Here is a 23,852-nt window from a genome sequence, read left to right as displayed (position 1 = left end):
TTTGCACAAAAAAATGTAACACATACACCATCACAGTGAACCAATTCGATAATACATTTCATATAAGCTGTTCATTAGTTTACATTTTTTTCTATTTAACAAAGAGGTGCTATTACATGAAAGGAAAATTAATAAAAAATAACTTTGTGTACAAATCATCGAAAAAAGTTCACTGTGGTGTATGTGTAATATTTTTTTCTGTTCTTTTTTTTTTATTTCCTTTCTCTATCTCTAAGTAACGATAAAAATGTTGAAGTAAAGTTAGTAAAGTAAGTAAAGTTATTTAAGATGTACATATGTAAGTTATAATAATATACAATACCGAAAAAAAATGTGGAATATCTTAATCCAAGACAATTATTTAGTCAAAAGTTTATCTATTTTAGTCGATAAAAAAAAAAAAATGCAAATATGTATTTAAAAATCTATAAATTTTCTGTGGTATTGAGCTCGGGAGATTGCGGTGGCCACTCCAGAGCATCGATAAAAAACTCAATACCTGCCTACTTCAAATATTATTCAATGTTGCAGTAAAGTCAAACAAGTTCCATCTTAAAAAATGACTTTATTTTATTTTAAATATATGAACTTCTAAAACAATTTCATAAATAGCACAGCAATGAAGTGTAACAAATCGTTATTTTTTTTTTTTCCTACAACACTTACTCCTATTACAAAGCACACAAATCGGAATCAACTTATCACTAACAAAAAATACAACTTAATATAAACACATACTCGTATTACTAAGGAAAACATTATTATTTGGTAGCACTAGATATCTCCTTTATACACCAGCAATCTTCGAATGTTCGAACTCACATCCCTTTTCTGTATATTTTAGTTGGTCCGAAATGGCTTTCGAAAATTATGTTATTTCTCAATCCTTATATCCCCCCAACACACACATACTCAAACACACACACAGTCTTTTTTTGAAAGCAAGCTTTCGTCGTCGTCGTCGTCCTTGTTGTCATCATCTCATTCATCGTCGTCGCCCGTCCGTCGTCCGTTTGTCCAAGCATCAGTTAACCTCTCAAACGTGTAGCCATGCAGCAGCAGCAGCAGCAGTATCCTTTTGTATTATAACGTCCTCTCATTCACTTACTCATACACGTTCAATTTGAATTGTACTATGTTGAATGTGATATTTGTCGTGCGCCATTGAGGTAGCCTCCGTCAGGATAGCATCACTATCTGCCAGGATATCTGAAATGATACATTAAGTGAAATGGAAATAGGTTAACAAAACTACATTGCCATCAGCAGCAGTTCGACCATCCCCCACCCCTCCAAATCTCTCCCCCATCATCATATTAACATACAGTAGCGAGCAAAAAAAATGCAAACGAAAAAGTTTTAAAGAGTTTTGAACAAGAACTAAGTTACCAGATTTGGCATATAGAACCTTTATTATTTGTATTAAACAGAGTCAATTTGTTCAATATTTTACTCCAAGAACATTATTTGGTCAAAAGTCTACCTTAATATGCGTTTTTAGACGAGCGAAAAAATGCAAATGATTTTATTGTTTGCATTTTTTTTGCTCGCTACTGTATATAGTATACATACCAACAACCAAATGGACCATCATTATGCTGTGATTGACCGTGTGATTCCACACATTCAGATGGTGAACGGATCTGTGTCGAATGAATAATTACAATCATTATTAGAGTAGCTGTGTGTGTGTGTGTGTATGAACGGAAGGGCATTCACTTCCGGTCATAAGAGTGAAAGAGAGAAAAAGGATGAAAATCGAGAAACTTACTTAACTCCACTTATGCTGGACAAATCACTTTGCAGCTTTAACAGAGGCACCAGCTTTGGCACGGAATCAAGGAGAATACAAACGGACTCCTTGAATAAATTGACTGTCGTAAAAATGACAATCACTGAGAACAGAAGCGTACATAACGGATCAGCAAGTTTTGCATTTGGCTGTGTGGGCGATAAAGGAAGGATATAGATTAAAATTTGATACTATACTTCCAAATAGGATTGTATACAGGAAAGTAATTTACTTAGTTAAATGGTACGTTACCAAAAATGTGGTTTTGGAATGTTTTTTTTTTTTGTTCAAATAATTAAAAAGTTTGGTGAACACAATTTGAGAAAAAAAATATATGTTTCCTAATCATTGTCATGTTATATTTTAATTATTTTTTTTTTTTTTTTTTTTTTTTTTTTTTTTTTATGTTCTTCTCTCGTTCTTTCTCTCTTTGTCTTTCTGTGTTGTATTAATGTCTTGTGTTGTATCAGCAAAATGGACCTAGATTCCGAAGCTGCAGTGTTTCTAGTCCGGAGATTTATCTTCAGACTAGTTTAATATGTAATGTAATGTATTTTAATTACACTTGTCGGCAACGAAAATGGAGCTTGAACCAAACCATACTTTTCTATAATACTTTTGTGTGCTGATTCCGAATCTGAAGTCAAAATTTCACTGGCACGTCAAGTTTTGGAAATATTTAAATATAAACAGGTCAAAAACGCGTTTTTGTGGTATACTTTTGGCGTTGAATTTCATCACCGTTAAAATTTGTTTCGCAAAACTACTTAATGCAATATTCAAAAGCCATATTTTATCGTCTTAAATACGTTTATTTTTATTTTCAAAATTATTTTTTTCTAAAAGATATTTGGTATAGAAAGGTATGATATCTCAAAATCTTGGTGGTTAAGGTAACTTATGGTTTTTGAAGCAGATTTGAAGTAAATTTCAGTTTTCGACTCCTGATTCGGTTGAAAAAATAGCAAAATATTACGGAAAAATAATATTTTTAGATGAAATGTCAAAAAACATTTCATTTAAAATTAGTTTTTGGGACTTTATAGCTAAAATTGTGATGAGCAGAGCTCAAAAACTAGACGTGATGGAAAAAATCTGTAAACTGTTTTGAATTCAGCACACTCAAGTTTATTAAAATCACCTTACCAGAGTTCTTGCTCCCGACTTTTTTTGTTTTTTGCCGACCAGTGTTATTTAATTTATTTTTTTTTAATTTTATTTGTTAATTTTGAAATGAAAATTTATCATCTTTTTTTAAAAGTTTCTTTTATTTTCTATTTTATTTCTATATGAAATTAATGGTGAGATCATAATATTTTTGAATGCGATATACTCGTATGTTTATGTAGGCGCTATAGGACAGGCTTATGATTCGTAAAAAAAAAATTGAAAAAAGACTAGAAAAACATTGAAAAAAATATTTTTAATACATGAAATTAAATTGCATACTCTGTTTGGACGTCAAAAAAAATATTTAGTGTCTACTTGTTCACATAAAAAATGTTATTTTTCTAAGCAACTTTAACTATCTATTCAATTTAAATCTTTTTATTAAATCGACTTTTATCAAAGATAAATATAATACAAATTACAAAAATATATAGTTTCAAAAAAAGTGGGTCTCGAAAGTCCGTCTGTCAGTTTGTTATTCTGTCAGGTCTGTCTGTCGGTCTGTATAAGGAGCAATAGCCTAAACAAACAGATGGGCCGATCCACTTTAAACTTGGTATTTTGCAGTTTTTGAGTCTTGTACAGGGGGGTTTTTGGACCAAACATAAAGGTACCTCCTACGATTTTGGTTTAAAAGTTCAACTATTAGTTTTTGGACAAGGTCTATCTATTTATGAAAAAAGTTTTTTTTTGAAAAACGGATATTAACGGTACCTCCCATAGAACCGTATTTTTTTAAATCTGATTCTCTCCCAAACGATTTGCTTAATTTCGAGGAAAAAAAATAATTTTTGGATTTAAAAAAAAAAATTGAATTTTTTTTTTGAAAACGTTGATTAAAAAATTGTTCAAAATGGATTCACCAAAAGAAAATTTATAAAAAATTTAAGAGTTTTTTTTTTTAAAGTTAGTTTTTCAAATAATAATTTTTGAATCGTATGTAGGTACTCTAAAAATTTTACTTATGTTTCTTTACTTAATATACTGGTTACTAAAACGTTTTTGAACAAAATTTTTATTGCAGTTTAGTTTTTTACGAAAAGTCACTAATTAATAAACGGTTAAGGGGGAAATCCCTCTGGACGACACCTTTTTCAATATTTTTATATGAAAAACTGAAAGCACTTATTGAAATTTGGAAAAAGACAAGATATTACTGACATTATTTAGTATTGAAAAAATTTTTTTTGAAATGAAAAAATAACAAAATGGCGGCTCTGGAGCCTTTCAAAGTTGACTCCTCTAGTTTACGCCGTGCAATGCACAGGTCCGGGAAATCATCTTTAATCAAAAAGGAAATTTTTTTCCGTTAGATGATATTAGTACGCATTGCATGAACCTAAATTTATTTTTTTTTAAATGAAAAATAAAAATTAGAAATAAAAAAAAAACGAAAAAAACCATGTTTTTTTTACAGTAGTTAAAAAAAATATTTACTGTACAAATTTTATTCAACTTTTAGGTTCATGTTTTGGCCAATAAGTTAAGGAGTAATTTGCTTCAAATTTCAAGTCGATAGCTTCATTAGTTTTTGAGTTACATTGCACGGCGCGGAAAAAAACTAGTTTCGAAAAAATGCGTTTAAAGTTTTCGTTTTCGTACTATGGTAGGTTCGGAGCGCATTGGTTTCGGGACTATCTAGGCACTTTTGAGGCTTCATTTAAGGCTAAGACCACTGAAAATAGTTTCTTCGGTTGATAAATAAATTTATTACGCAAAAAAAAAAAAATAATGCAAAAATAAAAAATTCCAGAGGGATTTCCCCCCTTAAATGACAGGCAACGATAGTTTTCGTCCCAAAGAAATCCTTAAATCTCTTCTCTAGTCTATTAATCACTCAAAACTCATAACTACGAATTTTGAAGAAAATCGTTAAGACATTTTGCCACATTGTCAAAATGTGCATTGATTATTTTTTTATTGTTTTATTACATTAAAAAAAAAACGAAGGTCGTTCTTCAAAGAAAAACAAAAAAAAAGAAAAAAAAAAAAACTCGATAAAGGTAAAACTATCCACGTTAAAAAAACAAGTCAAAATTCGAAAAAAAAACTTTCGAAATGCAAAAAAATCGATAAGATCGATCGAGTTATACTTAAATTCAAATATGGAAAAAATTTTAGTAGAAAAATTAATTTTGACTTATTTAACAATTATGACAATTAAGTCAAAAATCTTGTATGACAAAAAGAGTCTACAATCTAGTGCAATATAAACTAATGAAATTTTACTGATTTTAACAACTCATTTGTTTATGTTAAGACAATCATTTCTACGTACAAAAAAATAAAATTAACGACTGGGTCGTACGTACTTGCTCTTATAATTCTAATTACTAAAATTGGTAAGACTTTTTTTAAAAATTTGGTAAATGTAATGAAAAAAAAACATAAAATTCGTTATTGAAATGAAAAAAAAAACACCTTAAATCAAATTGATCTCCAAAAAAAGTATGTAGTTTAATTTCTTTTATAAAGAAGCATTTTTAGAAAAAAAAATCGTTATAGCCATTTAAAAAAAAAAAAACTATTTTTCTATAAATAATTTTTTTGAAAAAAAAAGTTTTAAAATTAAGTTTTTTGGATTTTTAAAGAATTGCAAACCAATTTTTTATTTTTGTATACAAAATTAATTTTTTAAAAAATGTCAACGATTTTAAAAATTTGTTTTCTAGAAACTCTTTTTGTACAATAAATTAAACTGTCATAATCATTTAAAAAGACATTTTTTTGATTATAAGAATGTTAAATTTTGTATTTCCTTTTTTATAAGTGTTTTTTTTTTTAATTAACTCAGTACCTATTGTTTTCATAATATTTACATAAACAGCTTTCAAATTTTAAGTAACTTTTACCATTATGTTTAAGTACGTGCATTTTTTTTGTATCAATGTAATCACTTTTGTACTGAAAATTTTGTAGAAAAAACCGACTAGACTAAAAGCTTTATGTGTTAAAACCCAGTCCTTTAGTCAGTTTAAAAAAATAAAAGCTTAAAAAAACAATATTCCTAGAATTAAAGCATTGACGACTTAACATTTTAAAATAATTTCTTCTCACTGCCAAAAGGCTATACACTGACAATGACATTTAGCAAATAGTTTTTTCTTTCCAAAATAAAAAAAAAAAAAAGAAAAAAAGAAATACAAATCTACCCTTCTCTAGGTACTCGTATACTCACATAAAATTTAATAATAATTGAGGCAACAAAAACGCCTACACTCTGCACCAGATCCCCAAATACATGAATGACTGCAGCTCGCAAATTCAGATTTTGTTCCTGACCGCATGCTGGCATTGCGTTGTTTCTACCCAAAAAAAAACGAAAATATATAAAAAAAAACATTTTTACGTCCATCAACATGAAAAACACAGAAAAAGAAGAAAAAAAAAAAAACATCCCGGCAACACATCAAATAAAATTAAACAAAAAAACAGAGAATTTCTGGTCATGAAATTAATGAGTTTTCGGATCGGAACCGCATCCTTGATACCTCGCATGTTGTTGTTTGACAATATCCGCAGATGTGGAAACTGAGACGTCTGCTGGCAATGGATTTCCAACACCACCATCCGGCAAATGACTATGATGGCCATGAGTAGTAGATGCAGCATCACTCCTTGCAGTAGAATGCACATGCGAGTGCGAATGATGTCCTCCACCAGCACCACCATGAGAGTGACCATGAGAGCCGGGAAAAAGCGACGAGCCATGCAAAATGAATGCCATCCTACAAGGATGTTACCAAAAAATAAAACAAAAAAACAAAAAAAAAATTAAAAATCAAAACTTCATAAAATTCGAATGTACAATATGCTCTCTCTAGAGGAAGGACGACACAATTCAACATCCTCCCTCTCGAGAGTCTTTCTCTCTTCTCCAACACAAAAGCAAGAGTCCTTACGCAATGTTAATTAAAATCCCAATTCCAGCGATTATCATCATCGTATCCGCATTCAAGTCGAAGTCATCTGAAAATAATCTCTGGCATGCCACAATGGCCAAAAAGGCTGTAAGGATCCAGATGCCCAATATTGATACCAATGCTCCGATGACCTCTAAAATGGAAGGAAGATATATACAAAATCTTATTCAAATTTTGATTTGAGAGAGGCTTTACCAACAACAATTTATTTTTGTTTTTGTTTATCATTTTTGTGTTTGTGACATGTTTCTGGGAATTTTTGGGGAGTTGAGGTTTTTGGGGGAACTTTTGAAGGTTTTGGTTAAAACCAGGATTCACTCTCACAAACAAAAATATTATACCTAATTCATTTTATTTACCGATGCGTTTGTATCCAAATGACATGTTTTGATCAGGCGTCCGACTCGATATCCAAATCGCCAAGAGACCAATCACAAAGCTAACGCAATCAGATGCTAAATGGGCAGCATCTGTCATTATCGCCAGGCTTCCGGCCATGTATCCTCCAAGGAATTCTATAATCTGAATGGATATAAATAGTTATTATAGGCTCATTCTCTCTCTCTCTCTCTCAAACAAAAACGATGGATTGGGAGAAGGACACAAAGAGACGCTTTCAATTTTGTATTTTGAAAATAGATTTGCTTTCTAATTCCACAAGGACTCGTTTGTTTAACTATGTTGACAAGGATTTAGATATTCCAATTGTACACTAGGGAGAGTATGCGTGTTTGTTTTAGTTATATGAAATCTATATTATTTGTGGAAAATTTTGTGGGTCCTTAAGGTGTGACGGTGGGTTTGATAATGGGGCTATAGATATTCGATTATATATATATCGACAAATGCATAGGTTTTAGTATAAGATATCTATATAAACAGGATATTTTGCTACAATATGTGCACCTTTAAAGAAAATGAATGACAAGTTTTATGCTCAAGGATTTGGGAACCTTTATTGATACATTATATCGAAGTAACCCAAATCACTTATGTCTAATCTTAGAAGAAATTTTCAAAAGATACCGGAAATTGGATAACCTAATATACCTATAGATTCGTTTGTATTTACTACATTATATAGAAAAGGAGCAACAAGCTTTGCGGTTAAGGTGTTTAATAAATAAGTACATTATAAAGGACTTGACAATAATATTAGATTTGAAAAAGGAAATTGTTTTCGATGAATGTAATATAAATGAAATAAATAAATTTGTAAAATGTAATTATTTTTAGTTTAATTTATGTATGTTTGCTAAATTGAAGTTAAGAATGTAACAATTTTTACTTTGAGGAAAAAATTATAAATATAGAACAGAGATATTGACCTTGGGGACAAAATTGGCCTAAAGTCACAAAGACAGGTGTAATTAAGACAGGTATGATAATAGTGTAAGAACAAGTTCTTAGATTTCAAAGATAAGTGCTTACTGCAAAACTGAAATTGAAATTTGTAGACTTTTTTCAGTTTACCAAAATCTACAAGGTACGTCTTATGGAAAAAGTCATAATTCAAGAAATTAAAGTAATAAAATTTGTTATAATTTTAGTGATACTTTAGTTAGTCCAAAATGTCTTCACATACAACACTCGAATGGTTACAATTTTTGTACGAGGCATAAAAAAATTATACAGGGCTTGAGCAAAAAGCATACAGGAAATATAACAGTGAGCCTAATCGATAACATCTTTTTTATTTTCAACCAAATTTTTGTAAGCAATTAAAAAAAAAAATGCACTGGGGTCGCAAGTACTTGCTCTTATGCTTAAAGTCACTTTAATATTAAAGCTTTTTATTCAAGAAAATTAGGGGAAATTTAAAATTTGATATTTTCAAGTTAAAAAAAATAAATCTGTTTCTATAATTAAATAAACACCATTTTAAATGATTTTTTACAAAAAAAAAACAAATATGTCTGTTTATTTACTGTACCCATTTTCAAAAAATTGATTTTTCAAACAAAAATTTTTAAATATTTTTTAAAACTCCAAAAACGCGTTTTTTGAAAATTTTCTAAAATTTTAATATTAATTTTACCTATACGCTTTTTCATAAAAATTTTCGTTGAAATCGGGTTAGTCTTGTACGAGATATTCATAAATCAAAAAAACCGTTCTATGACAGGTACCGTTAATAACGGTACAAAAAATATTTTTTTTTATTTCAAAAGTTGGGTCTTATATGTAATATTACACACAAAAATTTTAATCAAAATAGTTAGAGCAGTTTTTGAAAAAAAAAAAAAAAAAATTGCTTTTCTATTTCCGTTATATGACAGGTACCTACCGTTAGTTTTGGTCCTAAAAAAAATTTCAATTTGTCCTCTAGATAATCACCCAAAACTGTTAACTACCAAGTTTGAACAAAATCATTCCAGTAGTTTAGGCTTTAGCTCGAGGTACATACAGGCAGACAGACAGACGGACAGACAGACAGAATTACCGGACCCACTTTTTTGGCATTCTCCATCATCGTAATGCCAAGTAAAATTGTTATCTCGAGTTCGAATCCTAAACTTGCCCTATAGTACCTATATCGCAAGTAAAAACACAAAAATAAGATTGGAAGAGGTGTGTGTATGGCTTTTCATACTATGCAGAGAAGCTGCCTGAGTAATCAATTTAAATTGAAAGTTCATAGGCTGAAGTTATAGTTATTTCACAGGGACCACCGCAACCCGATCATCAGACTATTTTGTAGGTAGTAATTATTTATGAACAACTGCCTATACCCGAGTTAAAAAAAAAAATAAAATTCATGACTGGGTCGCACGTATAGGTACTTGCTATAAAAGAAGAATTTAATTTGTTCATTAATTTTGTTAGAAATATGAAAAAGTATTTCAAAATTGACAAAAACACCTTTTTAGAAATGGTTTTAATTTCTGATTCTCTATATGACAAAGAATTTTTTTTTTTTTGAAAATAGTTGGAATCGTTTTTTTTTTTTTTTTTGAATAATTTTTTGTTTATACAAATTTTTTCAAAAAATAAAATTGAGATACAGTTTTGATGAAACTACTTTTCAACCTATTTTCAAAGCAAATTTAAAAGAAATTGATTGATCCATTTAGAAAAAAATTGATTTAAAAAAATATATATTCAAATTATGGCTACTAAAACGTGTTTGTACAAAAATTTTCGTTAATTCGGTTAAATGGCTTCCGAAAAAACTCAGAAATTAAGAAAACGGTTCTATGGCAGGTACCTTGAATAACGGTGCAAAAATATTTTTTTATATCAATAGTTGGACCTTATATTCCACAATCCACAATACACGTATTTTTTGAAATCAGAATCGTTAGAGCCGTTTATAATAAAAACCACTTTTTCTATTTTGGTCATGGCAAATACCTAGATACTATTATTTTGGTCCTAAAAATAAAATTTTTGTTTCATCTCTAGGGAGTCCGATAAAGTCATTACTGATAAGTTTAAAGAAAATCTCTCTAGACAGACAGACAGAATCGCGGGAATTGTTTCTTATCCAAGAAATTAAATGGCATACTTCTTTTGGAGATATAAATTATTTAAAAAGAATTTTTCATAATTTTTAAAAGCAATATTTTATTATTTTTAACATTAATAGTAAAATAAAGTTAAAATTATTCTTTTATGAACGTTAAACTAAAAACAAAATTTCTTTGAAATTTCTGCTTTAACCCTTTCGGTACCAGCAGCGTTACTCTCATGTAACATATCTTTAAGAATTCGTAAAAAATATTTCATCAAATAACACTGTGCAAGTCGAAATTCTTGACAGACGCGCGAATAACTGTTTCGCCCTGTTTCGGACCCGAGAAATCCATTGGCATCATAAGTTTTTCGATTTATCGGTACGACTTCAAACAAAATTTTTTTTGAAAGATTTTCAATTATTTTGAGAATTTTCCACGTTTTTTAGTCATTTTTCAACCAAAAACAATATTTATATTGCTAATTATTCTGATCAAACGTTATTTGCTACCAGTAGAAAGACATTATAAACAATTTTAAACAATTTATTTGAAAATTTTGTGATTTTTTTTTGAAAAATTTAATAAAAATCGAAATTTTTTACTGTTTATCGTTTTTTCGCTGTTTTTGTTCTCTTTTGCACAAATACATAGCATGTTTTCCATTTAAAATTAATTTAACTGTTAATTTAGTGTTGGTTAAACTTCGACAGTCTATCGATAGCATCGATAACAAAAAAATATCGAGTATATCAATGCTTCACAAAACTATCGATGGTTTCAATACTTCCAAATTATTTTACCACAAGGCTACCGATATTATCGATAGCTTTGAAATTAATTAAACACAATTTGAACTACAAGTTGTTTTCGTTTGACATTGGATATAAACAACAAATAAACATAGTGTTTGGTAGATATCGATAGTTTCCATTATAGATTGTATCGATAGTTTTGAGAAAAAAACTATCGATAATATCGGTAGCCTTGTGGTGAAATAATTTGGAAGTACTGAAACTATCGATAGTTTTGTGAAATATCGATATACCCGATATTTTTTTGTTATCGATGCTGTCGATAGAAGGTCGAAGTTTAGCCAACACTTAATTAACAGTTAAATTAATTTTTAATGGAAAACATGCTATGTATTTGTGCAAAAGAGAACAAAAACAGCAAAAAAACGATAAACAATGTAAAAAATTTCGATTTTTATTAAATTTTTCAAAAAAAAAAATTACTAAATTTTCAAATAAATTGTTCAAAATTGTTTATAATGTCTTTCTACTTTAAGCAAATAACGTTTGAGCAGAATAATAAGCAATATAAATATTGTTTTTGGTTGAAAAATGACTAAAAAAAGTGGAAAATTCTCAAAATAATTGAAAATCTTTCAAAAAAAATTTTGTTCGAAGTCGTACCGATAAATCGAAAAACTAATGACGCCAATCGATTTCTCGGGTCCGAAATAGGGCGAAACAGTTAATCGCGCACCTGTCTCAAAAAAATTTTTCAAAAAACTTGCACAGTGTAATTTTTTAGGTTTCGATGGCTTAATTGAGAGATAATAATGCCTAGTTACTGGATTAATACAAAAAGTTAGTCAAATATTACACTTTTAATTTTTTTTTTATCGAAAAAGGGATTGAAATCCAGATTGATGAGAATAACACATTAGTTTTGCTATTTATTATTTTGGAACATAACTTTTTGCTATTCATATTTCTTAGTTGTGATGTTTTTGACACAATAATACTAAAAAAACATTTTTACTTAGGTACTATATATCAAGTTATGCATTCGTACAAAAAAAAAAGTTGAAATAACATTTTTAAATAACATTTTTCCATGACATTACGATGGTAGACAATGCCAAAAAAGTGGGTCCCGGAAGTCCGTCTGTCTGTCTGTCTGTATAAGGAGCTACAGCCTAAACGGATTAACCGATTAATGTCAAACTTGGTATGTAGTGTTATTTGGCGATTCTCCAGAGGGGTTTTTGGAATTAATTTTTTTGGACAAAAAATAACGGTACTTGTCATATACCGATTTTAGTAAAACTGAAATATCTCGAAAACGGCTCCAACAATTTTGTTTAAAAAATTCAAATGTTAGTTTTAAGCTAAGGTCTATCTTCCAATGAAAAAATTTTTTTTTGAAAATCATTATTAACGGTACCTGCCATAGAACCGTTTTTTTCAAATCCGATTATTTCGGAAACTTGTTGTTCGATTTCAACGAAACTTTTTGTGAAGAAGCATTTATATAATTTAAATATAAGCCAAAAATAAAATTTTGAAAAAAAATAATTTTTGGATTTTAAAAAAAAATTTTAAATTTTTTTTTTGAAAAATCAAATTTTCGAAAACGGGACACTGAATTTTTTTGAAATTTTGTTTTTAGATGTTGATTAGTGATTTCTACAAAATGGCATACCAATTTTATTTTAAAACTTTTTTTTTCAAAAAATTATTTATAAAAAATTAGTTTTTTAAAAAACGGCTCTAACGATTTTGAAAATTTTTTGTTTAAAAATGCATGTTAATATATCAATTAAAACTGCATACTTGTTTTGGAGGGCAATTTAATTTCAGATTGTATTTTATTTTTTTTAAAAAACGATTTTTTTTTTTCCAAATTTCTATACATATAAAAAGTCTTAAAAATTTAAGCAACTTTAACTCTAAGAGCAAGTACGTGCGACCCCAGTCGTGCAATTTATTTAATATTGTTTTTCATATAGTTTGGGTTCGAAAGGGTTAAGAACAAGTGCATGCGATCCAACGGGTTCATTAAAATTTTCCGTACCTTTTATCAAGTTCACTACATATTATGTATTTATAGAACAAAACTTTAAACTGATTAACTACTTTAACAACAGAGACAAAAAATGTTATAATTTATAAAATATTTAAAATACTAAAATATTTACCAATTTACCATGAACAAGCAGCATAATGCGATGGCTAAGAATATTTTGATTTTTGCATCCTGTTGACTTTTGCTTTTTAAATTCACCGCAAAACCTGGTTGTTTGTGTTTGCAGTTGTTATAATATATTTCACCGCCATCCTAAAATTAATAAAAAAAAAAAAAATTAAATTATTTATAAACAAAATTGAAAGGAAGAAAGTTGAGGGTAAAGTTTGTTTTGTTGTTGTTGTTATTAATCTGAATTAGATATATATAGTTTTATATTTCCTTATTTTTGCAGTTTTTGGTTATTTTCACTTCGATTAATGATCAATATAGGTACAGGATTATTTTTTACTTGTTTCATAAATTTTTACCTTTGCATTTTAAAAACCACATTTTCAATCACTGACATTATTTTATCTTCTTCTTCTCTTTTTAAGCCCAAACAAATCAGATCAAAAATAAATAAATACGTAATTGCGTCAGTCGGTCTATTTTTAAAATTACATTTTTTTAATTAAAACACTTGGACAGTAATGAACCCCAAAATTGATAAGATTTTTACCTTGAATAAATTAAAACTGATAAAAAATGTACCATACTTTTTTAACGTCAAACGATTAATATAGGTAATGGGACCGCAAAGCAGATAAAAAAAATAAGCAACGCGAAACAATACCTAATTGAGTTAGCATTACTGTACACCGCTAAAAAAGATAAAGTGACCAAATAAAATATTTAAACTTTAAGCAAAGGTGTTTTTTTAAAATATGGAATACCTATTTGTTTTGAAGTTCAAAGTCAAAAATTCATGCTGTTGAGTGTCGATGATCTTGTCAAAATTTTGAGAAATATGTAGATGCCTACCAACAAGCAAATTTTTTCCTTAATTTTAAGAGATTGACGAAGATGAGATTTGGTTGTTTTTACTTAAAGGTTTTTATTTTTGATAACTTTAGCGAGGTGTGTTATATACAGCCACACAAAAAAAAATAAAAGTTCTAACCTGGGGTTTCGACTAGATTTTTCATATAGTTTTTGGGTCGCTGAAACCGAATCCAAAGTCCGTTTTGCCCCATCACGTCAGGTTTTCGAGATAACCTCAAAAAATTTCACGAAAAAAAATTTTTTGTTCTCTGATCTGGATGTGCGAATATGTTTATCATGTAGTTTTTGGATCGCTGAATCCAGATTCAAAGTCAATTTTGCCCTATCACGTCAAAAAAATGTCAAAACCAAAAAAACAAAAATTCTTATCTGGGGTTGCGAATAGGTTTTTCATATAGTTTTTGCCGTATCATATTTTTGAGGATATTTCAAAAACCTGACGTGATACGGCAAAATAAATTTCGGATTCGGTTTAAGCGACCCAAAAAAAAACCTAGTCGCAACTCCAGATAAGAAATTTTGTTTTTTTAGTTTTGACATTTTTTTGCGGATATCTCAGAAACCTGACGTGATAGAACGAAATTGACTCCGAATCTGGATTCAGCAATCCAAAAACTATATGATTAACATATTCGCACATGATGGGGCAAAACGGACTTTGGATTCGGTTTCAGCGACCCAAAAACTATATGAAAAATCTAGTCACAACCCCAGGTCAGAACTTTTAAATTTTTTTGTGTGGCTGTGTAATTTTAAATTATAATTTTTAGTGAGAAGTTTATATAAGAATTTGAATGGATTTAAAACAATTTTACTCCGTGTATTTCAACAAATAATATAATTCACTCATGTTTCTTTTTTTTTTTTAATAGTACTGAATGTATTTAGAAAAAAATAATTAATTCCAGAATATATTTGACACGAAAGGTGGATTACCGATATTCAGCTTTTTAAAAGTAGAAAAAAATCTAGTGAGGTTATACCCGTTCTAAGCTCTTCAAACGACGTCAATAAATACTAATCAAAATAATACGAAACAGACAATTTATCAATGAACTAAAAAATAGTTTTTTTATATACCTACATTTTTTTTTTATTGTTTTGCACAATTTAGAGCAACTTTTTCAATTTCACTTAAGCTATTTCTGAACACATTTTCAAATACTTAACTGGAAATTGAATGATAGAAAAATAAATTTTCGTACATCAATTATTGAAATTAATGACAAACAATTTATCAAATATATTTCAGTAGCAAAACTTGAAACATTCGAATAAACAAGTTCACTGTACCTGAAAGATTAACGTAGGCATCTACAATATTCACGTGCAGGTGGCATAATAAAATAATTATTTTATCTCTTGACTTAGTTTTTTTTTTCAATAACACACCTCCACATTGATATGATTATACTCGTTTAATATTAAAAAAAATACATAATTAAATGAGCAATATAATTATTATTATTCTTGTCGACATTATTATATGTTTGGGTCAATTTAATCGAATAATTGGTGTTTACAAATATGATTGCAGAAGAAAAAAAAAAAAAATAGTCACAAACAATATAATATTTAATTAGAATTAAAATGAATTTAGCTAAATTTGTTTTAACAATAAATTATTGTTTTCATTGTTTTTTTGTTTTTATTTACATAATTCGTAACAAACGAAAATATTATTATACCTATATTCATTAATGAAATTATGACTAATAAGCACAAACGTTCATAGAATAATTCTATATTTAGAATTTTTAATATCAATTCATATAATATTTGTGTGTGAACAAATAAACAAATGGAAATTTGGAGAACATTGTTTTTGGATGAAAAAAAAAAACACTTTTACGTTTCTTTCTCTAGATATTAATAGATAGAAATATTTTTGCTTGAATGAAATTAAAAATACATTTAATGTAAAAAAAAAAATCAAGGTCACTTGCATAATTTTGAGTTTTTAAATTTTTGGAGATTTTTTTTCAGAAAAATTCACCCAATAATCATGATTTTTAATTTTTTTAAACTATTTTTATTTTAACAAAATTATTTCTTTCTGACTATAATTTTAAAATAATCACTTTAAAATAATGCATCTAAGCATGGGTCAACAAAATTATATTATGAATTATTTTGATTGGAACAATTCGGGCAGAATTTCATCTTTTTAGTAACTCAAGGCTCAAAGACCCATGAGCTCCCATATTGGGTTAATGTGCATTTAAAATGCCGTGGAAGAGTTGGTAATTTGTTATAAAATTGCTTTTCAACAATGTTATTCAATAAATACATAAAAATAAAGTTTCACAAAAATGTTTTGGTATTTGAAATTTTTCTTTTTAAATTCATAAAATACATTTTTTGAATGTTTTTTAAGTTCTAAAAATAAGGTCGCTTAAAAGTTCTTTTCTAAAAATATTCATTGCAAATGGTTTAGTGATCAACGAGAAAGCCAGAAATCAAGAAAAATGTTTTATATTTAATTTGCACAAAATACGGTAACATTTTGATCAAAATAAAGTTTTTTAATTTTGTTTATTTTGGTTATATGGCCGGTTCCGTTAATTTTGGTGTTAAAAATAAGATTTCAACTTCGGAATCTCTCAAAATTACAATGCTTAGTATTAGTAGAAAAATTTTCTTACCTATAAACTTAACAAAAAACTTAAAGGAATGCAGATAGAATATTATGTCAAAATTTGAAAGCGAAGAACTTTTTGAGATTTGCCATTGAACGCCAAACGAACATAAGATTTTTTGCATAGAGAATATGCACCAAACATGTTGAATTCAACTTAGGATTTTTCAGAGAGGAAAAGAGATACTAAAAAGATTTAAAAGGATTTTAAAAGAAGAAATTTAGTTCTTTAAGAAACCGCTACAAATGTAATTTTAAAAAATTATCACGCAAAAGGACCTAACCTCAAAAACTGTTAAAAAAGGGTATTTTTGATTTTCTAACGGTAATATCTCAAAGACTTGATGTGATGGAATTTTTTTGATTACGGATTCGAGTTCAGCATACGAAAAAGTATACCTTGACTTCTATAAAAAAAACTTTTTGATTAGTGAAATCGAATAGAGCAGAAAAAATGAACGGACTTAGATTCGAATATCTGAAGATCTAAAAATGACACCAATTTGATTGAAACGCAGTCAAAAAGAGTCATATTTCTTCTGAAAATAAAGCCATTATTTGAGTTTCTTCCATTATTATTAACAAAGCTATTTACAAAAACGTGAGTGAAAGTACGTAAAAGTACGTTTTTTCATAACTAATTAAGCTCGCAAAAAAACGAATAGCTCGATAGAAGATTTTAAAAAAGCTTTTTTCTTACTATTTAGACCCCAAGGAACATTTCTGCATCAAAAAATCTGGAGTGCAAGACACTTCGAGTAGTGTCGCGTTCAAACGACCCGTGAGTAGTTTCAGAACCTTTCAGAATACAAAAACTTAAATAATATTTAAAAATTAAAAAGTTGGATTTCTTAAGAAAATAAATTTTATCTCGGTTATTTATGGAATATTCTCAACCATGTTATACCATTTTGAAAAGAGAATTAAACACACCAACTTTTAAGGTAACTTTCCAAAACATCGTAGTGTATTTTTTTTTACACTACGGTTCATTGAATTAGAGTCATGTAAATTTTTTTAGTATAATTATTTGGGCAGCTGAGTTAAAATTTTTGAATGCATTTGGTAGCAGGGTTATTCAAGAAAAAACTGAGAATAATTGAGATTTGGGTGACCATTTTTTCGATTACTGTTTTCGTTTCGACGTTAACTTTTTTGACACCCTGTATATCAAGTTATGCATTCGTACAAAAAAAAAAGTTGAGATAACATTTTCCATGACATTATGATGATAGAGAATGCCAAAAAAGTAAGTCCCGGAAGTCCGTCTGTCTGTCTGTCTGTCTGTCTGTCTGTATACGAAGCTACAGACTAAACGGATGGACCGATTAATGTCAAACTTGGTATGTAGGTAGAGTTTTTTGGCGTTATTTTTTTTACCAAAAATAACGGTACCTGTCATATATCGATTTTAGTAAAGTTGAATTTGCTCGAAAATGGCTCCAACGATTTTGTTAAAATAATTCAAATGTAAGTTTTAAGACAAGGTGTATCTTTTAACGAAAATTTTTTTTTGAAAATCATTATTAACGGTACCTGCCATAAAAACGTTTTTTTTTTTTAGTCCGATTTACTCCGAAACTACTTATTCGATTTCAACAAAACTTTTTGAGAAAAAGCATTTATATAATTTTAATATAAGCCAAAAATTAAATTTTGAAAAAATTTATATTTGGATTTTTAAAAAAAATTTGAAATTTTTTTTTTTTTTGAAAAATAAAATCTTCGTAAACGGGACAAATTATTTTTCACATAAAAGTTAATGATTTCATGAAAAAATTAACCGTATCTTTTTGTAGTTTCAACCGAATTTGCTCATACTTTTAGACATGATCTTATCATACCAGAAGCCACTATATTACAAGTGTTGTTAATTTTAATTTTTTTCATACAACATAGTACAATGACGGTCTTGCCCCCACATCCCCTACTTTCTATACAAAAAGTCTTAAAAATTTAAGCAACTTGAACTCTTAGAGCAAGTTCGTGCGACCCAGTCGTGCATTTTATTTAATATAGGTAAGCAACTTTGATGGCTGGTCCAAGACTTGTACTCAAAGTTTCTGCAAATATTAAATCATCAAAAATAACATAAAATTGTGAGTATTTTCAATTTAAAGGCTCTGCGAATAAGAAAATCACGGTACATCAAATACATAGAACAAAATGGTGTTTTTTGAAATATTAATTTGTATACATGTCGATGAAACTTTTTAGGGTTAGGTTAGGTTGAACGGGGTGATAATCCGACAAGTCGAGTTATCCCACTCGGATCTCGATGGATCCATTGTGATCCCCAGGGTTAGGGTGGGCAGGAGTGAGGATGGGTAAGGGAAGGGTTTAGGGAATTACGGGTTGGAGTTAGTGTTGTGGGCCTCCCTGAACCATCCTGAAATTTGGATAAATTTCATTATGTTTTTCAGTGGCAAGGACGAGACGTCATCTAACTCATCGAAGAAGTAATCTCCGAGAGTTGTTTTCCTACTTTTTGCTAAGCTGGGGCATTCACAAAGGAAGTGGTATGAGCCCTCCTCCGCTTCTTCGTCTTGAAACTTTTTAAAAAAAGCATTTCTCTTAAGGCACAGAGGTTGTGTTTTTCTTTACTATACATTTTTTATGCAGGTGTTACAGAATTGAATAAAGAGACATCTGGATCAGAGCTGGATATAAATTACAATACAAAAATCAATATCTTAAGTAAAGCTGAAAGATTTCTTTAAATAATCATAAAGGTTCCATGTGTTCTTTGTTCACAAAATTTCAATAAATCAGCAAATTAGTCCTTTGGTTGCCCTACGTAAGTTTAAAATTATACATAAAAAAATGGTTCGGTTTTTTTTTTTTAAACGGGAAAACTATGGAATACAACTTCAAGTTGAGTCACAAAGAAGCTATTTTGTTGAAAATTTGTAAAAAAAAACTTTTTGACTAGTGAAATTGAACAGGGCATTCGATTTTTTTTACCCTGGTGCGATTTCACAATAATTTTTTTTTTTTATAGAAATCAAAGTATATTTTTCTAATGGTTTTTTGTGCGCTTAGCTCAAATCTAAAGTCAAAAAAATTCTACAACATCACGTTTTTGACATATTACCATGCCAAAACATCACAAAAATAGTGTTTTGGACATTCAAAATTCAATATCTCGAAAACTTTGCACGTTAGAGCTATTCTAATGCTAGATTCAAATTAAAAAGGTCAATGGCCATTAGAAAAGTATAATTTGGTTTCTATGCAAAATTATTTCTCGCCAATATTACTGTCATTTACGTTTTTTTGTTTTTTTTTCAATTTTTCTCAATATTTTCTAAAACAAAAGTATAGTTTTTCCACACAATCTTTAAAAAACGGTTTTAATCTAAATAATGGCATTCCAAACTTTTCAAAAATGAAAAATTTTTTTGGTAACTTTTTTGATTGAAAAATAGGCTATTTTTTCAAATTAAATTCGTCAAAAATCCAAAAATTAGCTTTTTGTTCAAAAAAAAAAAAAAAAAACATTTTTAATAAATAGAAAACATAACAACGTAATTTTTAACCAAGTTTTGTTAAAATCGAACCATTTTTGTAAGAGATAAATAAAAAATAAAAAATCAAAAAATTGTATTTTTGCATTTTTTTTCAATATTTTTGAGGTTTATAAAAAATGGTTTGGATAAAAGTTGTAGACATGTATACTACCTACAACTTTTGCATTTAACCTTTTTCGATAGGACGTCTAATTTTGACAGACATATTGTTTTTTTTTTTTTCTATTAAACACTTATCAAATATTTTCTAAAGCATAAAATACAAGCATTTCTTTTGCTTCCAGCACGTATATTTATATCTTTTCATTTAAAAGTCCCTTAAGCCGATAAGCCTCTATTTACTCAAATGTCTTATCTTTTTTTTGTTTAATTTATCGCAAGTCTCACTTTTTCACTTAGAACATACGAGTATTCCGATAAAACAAACATTTTTATTACTTTCATTTAATTAAAAAAAAAAAAAAAAATTTAAATTGAAATTGAAATTTCTTATTATACAAAACAGAATTTTAACTAATAAAAAAAAAAAAAAAATGTCAGCAAAATGTCAATTATTATTATTATTAAATTAAAAAATATTCTCTTGCCACTAATTGGTCATCAATTGAATTATATTTTTGTAATTTACACTAAGTGTCCCCCTTTTTTGAAAAAGCTGTTTAATGGTATTTTACTTTTATAGTCTTGACTCTAAATTGCATTCAAGACTTGAAATAAACCTGAAAAGCGAAACCAAAACAAAAAACCGATCGACACCAAACGACAAGATCGTACATAAACGACAAAACCAACGACCTGAACAACTTGTTAGATTGAAGAGAAGTAAAAAAAGATACTTGCAGTATTGTCAACAAGAAGTGGAATCTCCATAGTGCTGTCCTCCGTTCCCCCAATTCCGTCATCGTCAATGGAATAATGTTGATGGTTGTTGTTGTTATTGCCATTCGTCATCATTTTCATCATCATTTTTGTAGCTTTGGAACTCTTTAAAGTTCCATGAGCATCATCAGCACGATCACCGGCTGCTGTAAGCGACAAGAGATCTTCATCGGAACCGAAACTTCTGTTGTCGAGATAATATTCGGACATTGGACTTGGATTTTTGGATTCGAATTGGTTCAAAATACTCCTACACTAACGCAGTTTTTGTTTTGAAAAATAATTAAGAGTATCGCGATCAATGATCTTTCACGTCATAATCGTGTGTTTTGGCTGAAGAACTGACGAAGCCCCTACCGAAACGGCTTTACGTTTGCAACTGCTACCGTAGTTGAGGAGGCAAACTGAAAAGTATTCGTATCGTTTTTGCCACCAAACCGCACAACGACCGCACACAGCTGTCATGTCATGATTGCGATTGTGATCGCGACGACAATAAACCACACAAAGCCTTTTGTAGCTTATCAGTGAAAAGGCGGTTTCGAGACTGATAAGAGCGAACGTGCAACCAGCTGTGATAGCTTACTAACCGATCGGTTCAGCAAAGTGTTTTTTTATCGAATGGATTTGAAAAGCAAACAAAAAAAAAACTAAAAATAGCTGTCAAAATATTTTTGAAATATTTATGACATTCACACAGTTGCTGGTGTACACAGTACGAAAATTCGTTCCAAAAGCTAAGCGAATTCCTTGAGCGTGTTTAACGTCGAGATGATTACAATCCACTGGCATTATTATTGTTGGAGACGGAGAGTGTTCATAGCGCGAAACGATAGTTTGTTTTGGGGAGATCGTTTTGGATCTTTTGACGGGGATGGGAGAGTCGGGTTTTTTTTTTATATGAACAAGTACCTATAGACTACTTGACTTGGGTGTGATGATTTTCTTTTTTTTTTTCAGCTACTGGCTGATGTTGTTGTAATGCAACATGCGCATTTGAGGGGGTTCCACATTTTTTTTTTCTCTAAAGCTCAGTCATGAGAGATGAGGTGACTATTTTTTTTTTTTAGTGTTTAGCGTGTTTATCTATGGATTATTGCAAAATGAGAAAAAAAATTTACTGAGAAAAAAAAACTTGATCGTGACGCTGATTGTTGACTTCCTAGCGCCGCGCCGCCACCGGGAGCTGTTCATCGTCGCCATGGAGACTGATACTTGGGAAAAATAGTCAATTACCTACTTAAACACCATGTAAACACTAAGTAGGTTGAAATAGTGTTTACCTTGTCGTGCGTATACATGTACATTGTATGAATTGAGTGCTTCGTTATAAAGACGATTTAAAGGTTGTATGAAATTACTCATAAAATTTGGATTTTAGTTATTTTTGATTTGATTTGATAAATTTAAATTTTCAATCTTTACTGATTTAAAGCATCTCTTGGAAAATGAGATGTAACAATCACTTGAATGTAATGGAATTTTCTATTCGTGGAGCGTAAGAACGTATTAAAGTATTGTTTTTAAAATATCGAAATTGGTTCATTTCAATTTAATTTTTTTATTTAGTTTTATTTATACTGTTTTATCAAACGAAATATCGTCGGTCTCATGAGAAAACCTCGTAACTCCACTTTTTTTCAAAAATGACTTTTGAATGCAATTCTTTGGAAAATATGTCAGCGGATCAACCCAGAAAATTTTGCACAGCGCGTTTCTTCCCAACTACTCTATTGTTTGTTTACTCTTTCGTCTCTCCTGTAAAATTTTGATTTTGGGAGTTTCGAGGTTTTCTCATGAGACCGACGATATTTCGTTTGAAAAGTTACTTTTGGCCCAAAAGCTTTGGGACATCCTGTAGGTAATCGAATTTGAAATATTATCAGATTATCACATATTTTATATGGAAAAAAGGCTAATGTTTTAGCTTTATTTTTCACACTTTGTTAATGGGATCGGGTCGAAATTCTGGCTTCAAAATTCTGCTTTTCAAAATTCTGCTTTGGGATCGGGTCAAAATTTTGGCTTCTGCTTTTCAAAATTCTGCTTTTTTAACAAAAATTCTGTTTTTCAAAATTCTGCTTTTTTTCTATTCTGCTTTTCAAAATTTTGCTTTTTAAAATTCTGCTTTTCAAAATTCTGCCAGCGCTTTTTAACATTTTACAAACCCTTTTTTAATTTTTCGCAGAATTTTGAAAAACAGAATTTTGAAAGCAGAATTTTGTAAAACAGAATTTTGAAAGCAGAATTTTGACCCCCGGCAGAATTTTGACCCCAACCCTTTGTTAATTTTTGCAAGAAATTGTGTTTTCTAATTTTTTTTAGGTGGGACAATAATGTGTGTTTTCAAGTGTGACAGTACAAGAATTTACATTGAGAGAAGTGTAATGTAACATAATTTTAAATTTAAAATCAAATTTGCCCCAATTTCAAATGGAAGTTAACTTTTTAAAATGTGAAATTGAAAAAAATAAAAAAAAAAAAAAAATCGGTCTTTGAAAATACTAAACAATAAGCCGTACCACGTTTCAAGAAAATCCATCTATACATTTCAGCCGCACAAACATATAGATATTACGCACATGTTGGTTATTATAAAAACTCGGAATTTGTTACACATGAATCCGATATTTTCCCTACAGAGCAAGTACCTAAAAAAATGTT

General features: G+C 29.2%; 1 protein-coding gene across 1 annotated transcript; it reads right to left on the bottom strand.

Moving 5' to 3' along the window:
- Window positions 1-545: 545 nt before the first annotated feature.
- On the bottom strand, window positions 546-21,996 carry LOC129921471 (proton-coupled zinc antiporter SLC30A2). Its single transcript, XM_056003311.1, has 9 exons — window positions 21,150-21,996; window positions 13,278-13,409; window positions 7,245-7,407; window positions 6,865-7,018; window positions 6,454-6,690; window positions 6,141-6,267; window positions 1,772-1,941; window positions 1,573-1,643; window positions 546-1,209 (listed from the first exon to the last, which is right to left on the bottom strand). The coding sequence occupies exons 1-9, from the start codon at window positions 21,396-21,398 to the stop codon at window positions 1,109-1,111; spliced, it is 1,404 nt and encodes a 467-aa protein (XP_055859286.1). The 5' UTR covers window positions 21,399-21,996; the 3' UTR covers window positions 546-1,108.
- Between the last annotated feature and the right edge of the window lie 1,856 nt (window positions 21,997-23,852).

The sequence above is a fragment of the Episyrphus balteatus genome, chromosome 1, assembly GCF_945859705.1.
Source record: "Episyrphus balteatus chromosome 1, idEpiBalt1.1, whole genome shotgun sequence".
Classification (NCBI taxonomy): Eukaryota; Metazoa; Arthropoda; class Insecta; order Diptera; family Syrphidae; genus Episyrphus; species Episyrphus balteatus.
The sequence above is the reverse complement of the archived record's forward strand: the minus strand, read 5'-3'. Positions and strand labels throughout refer to the sequence as shown.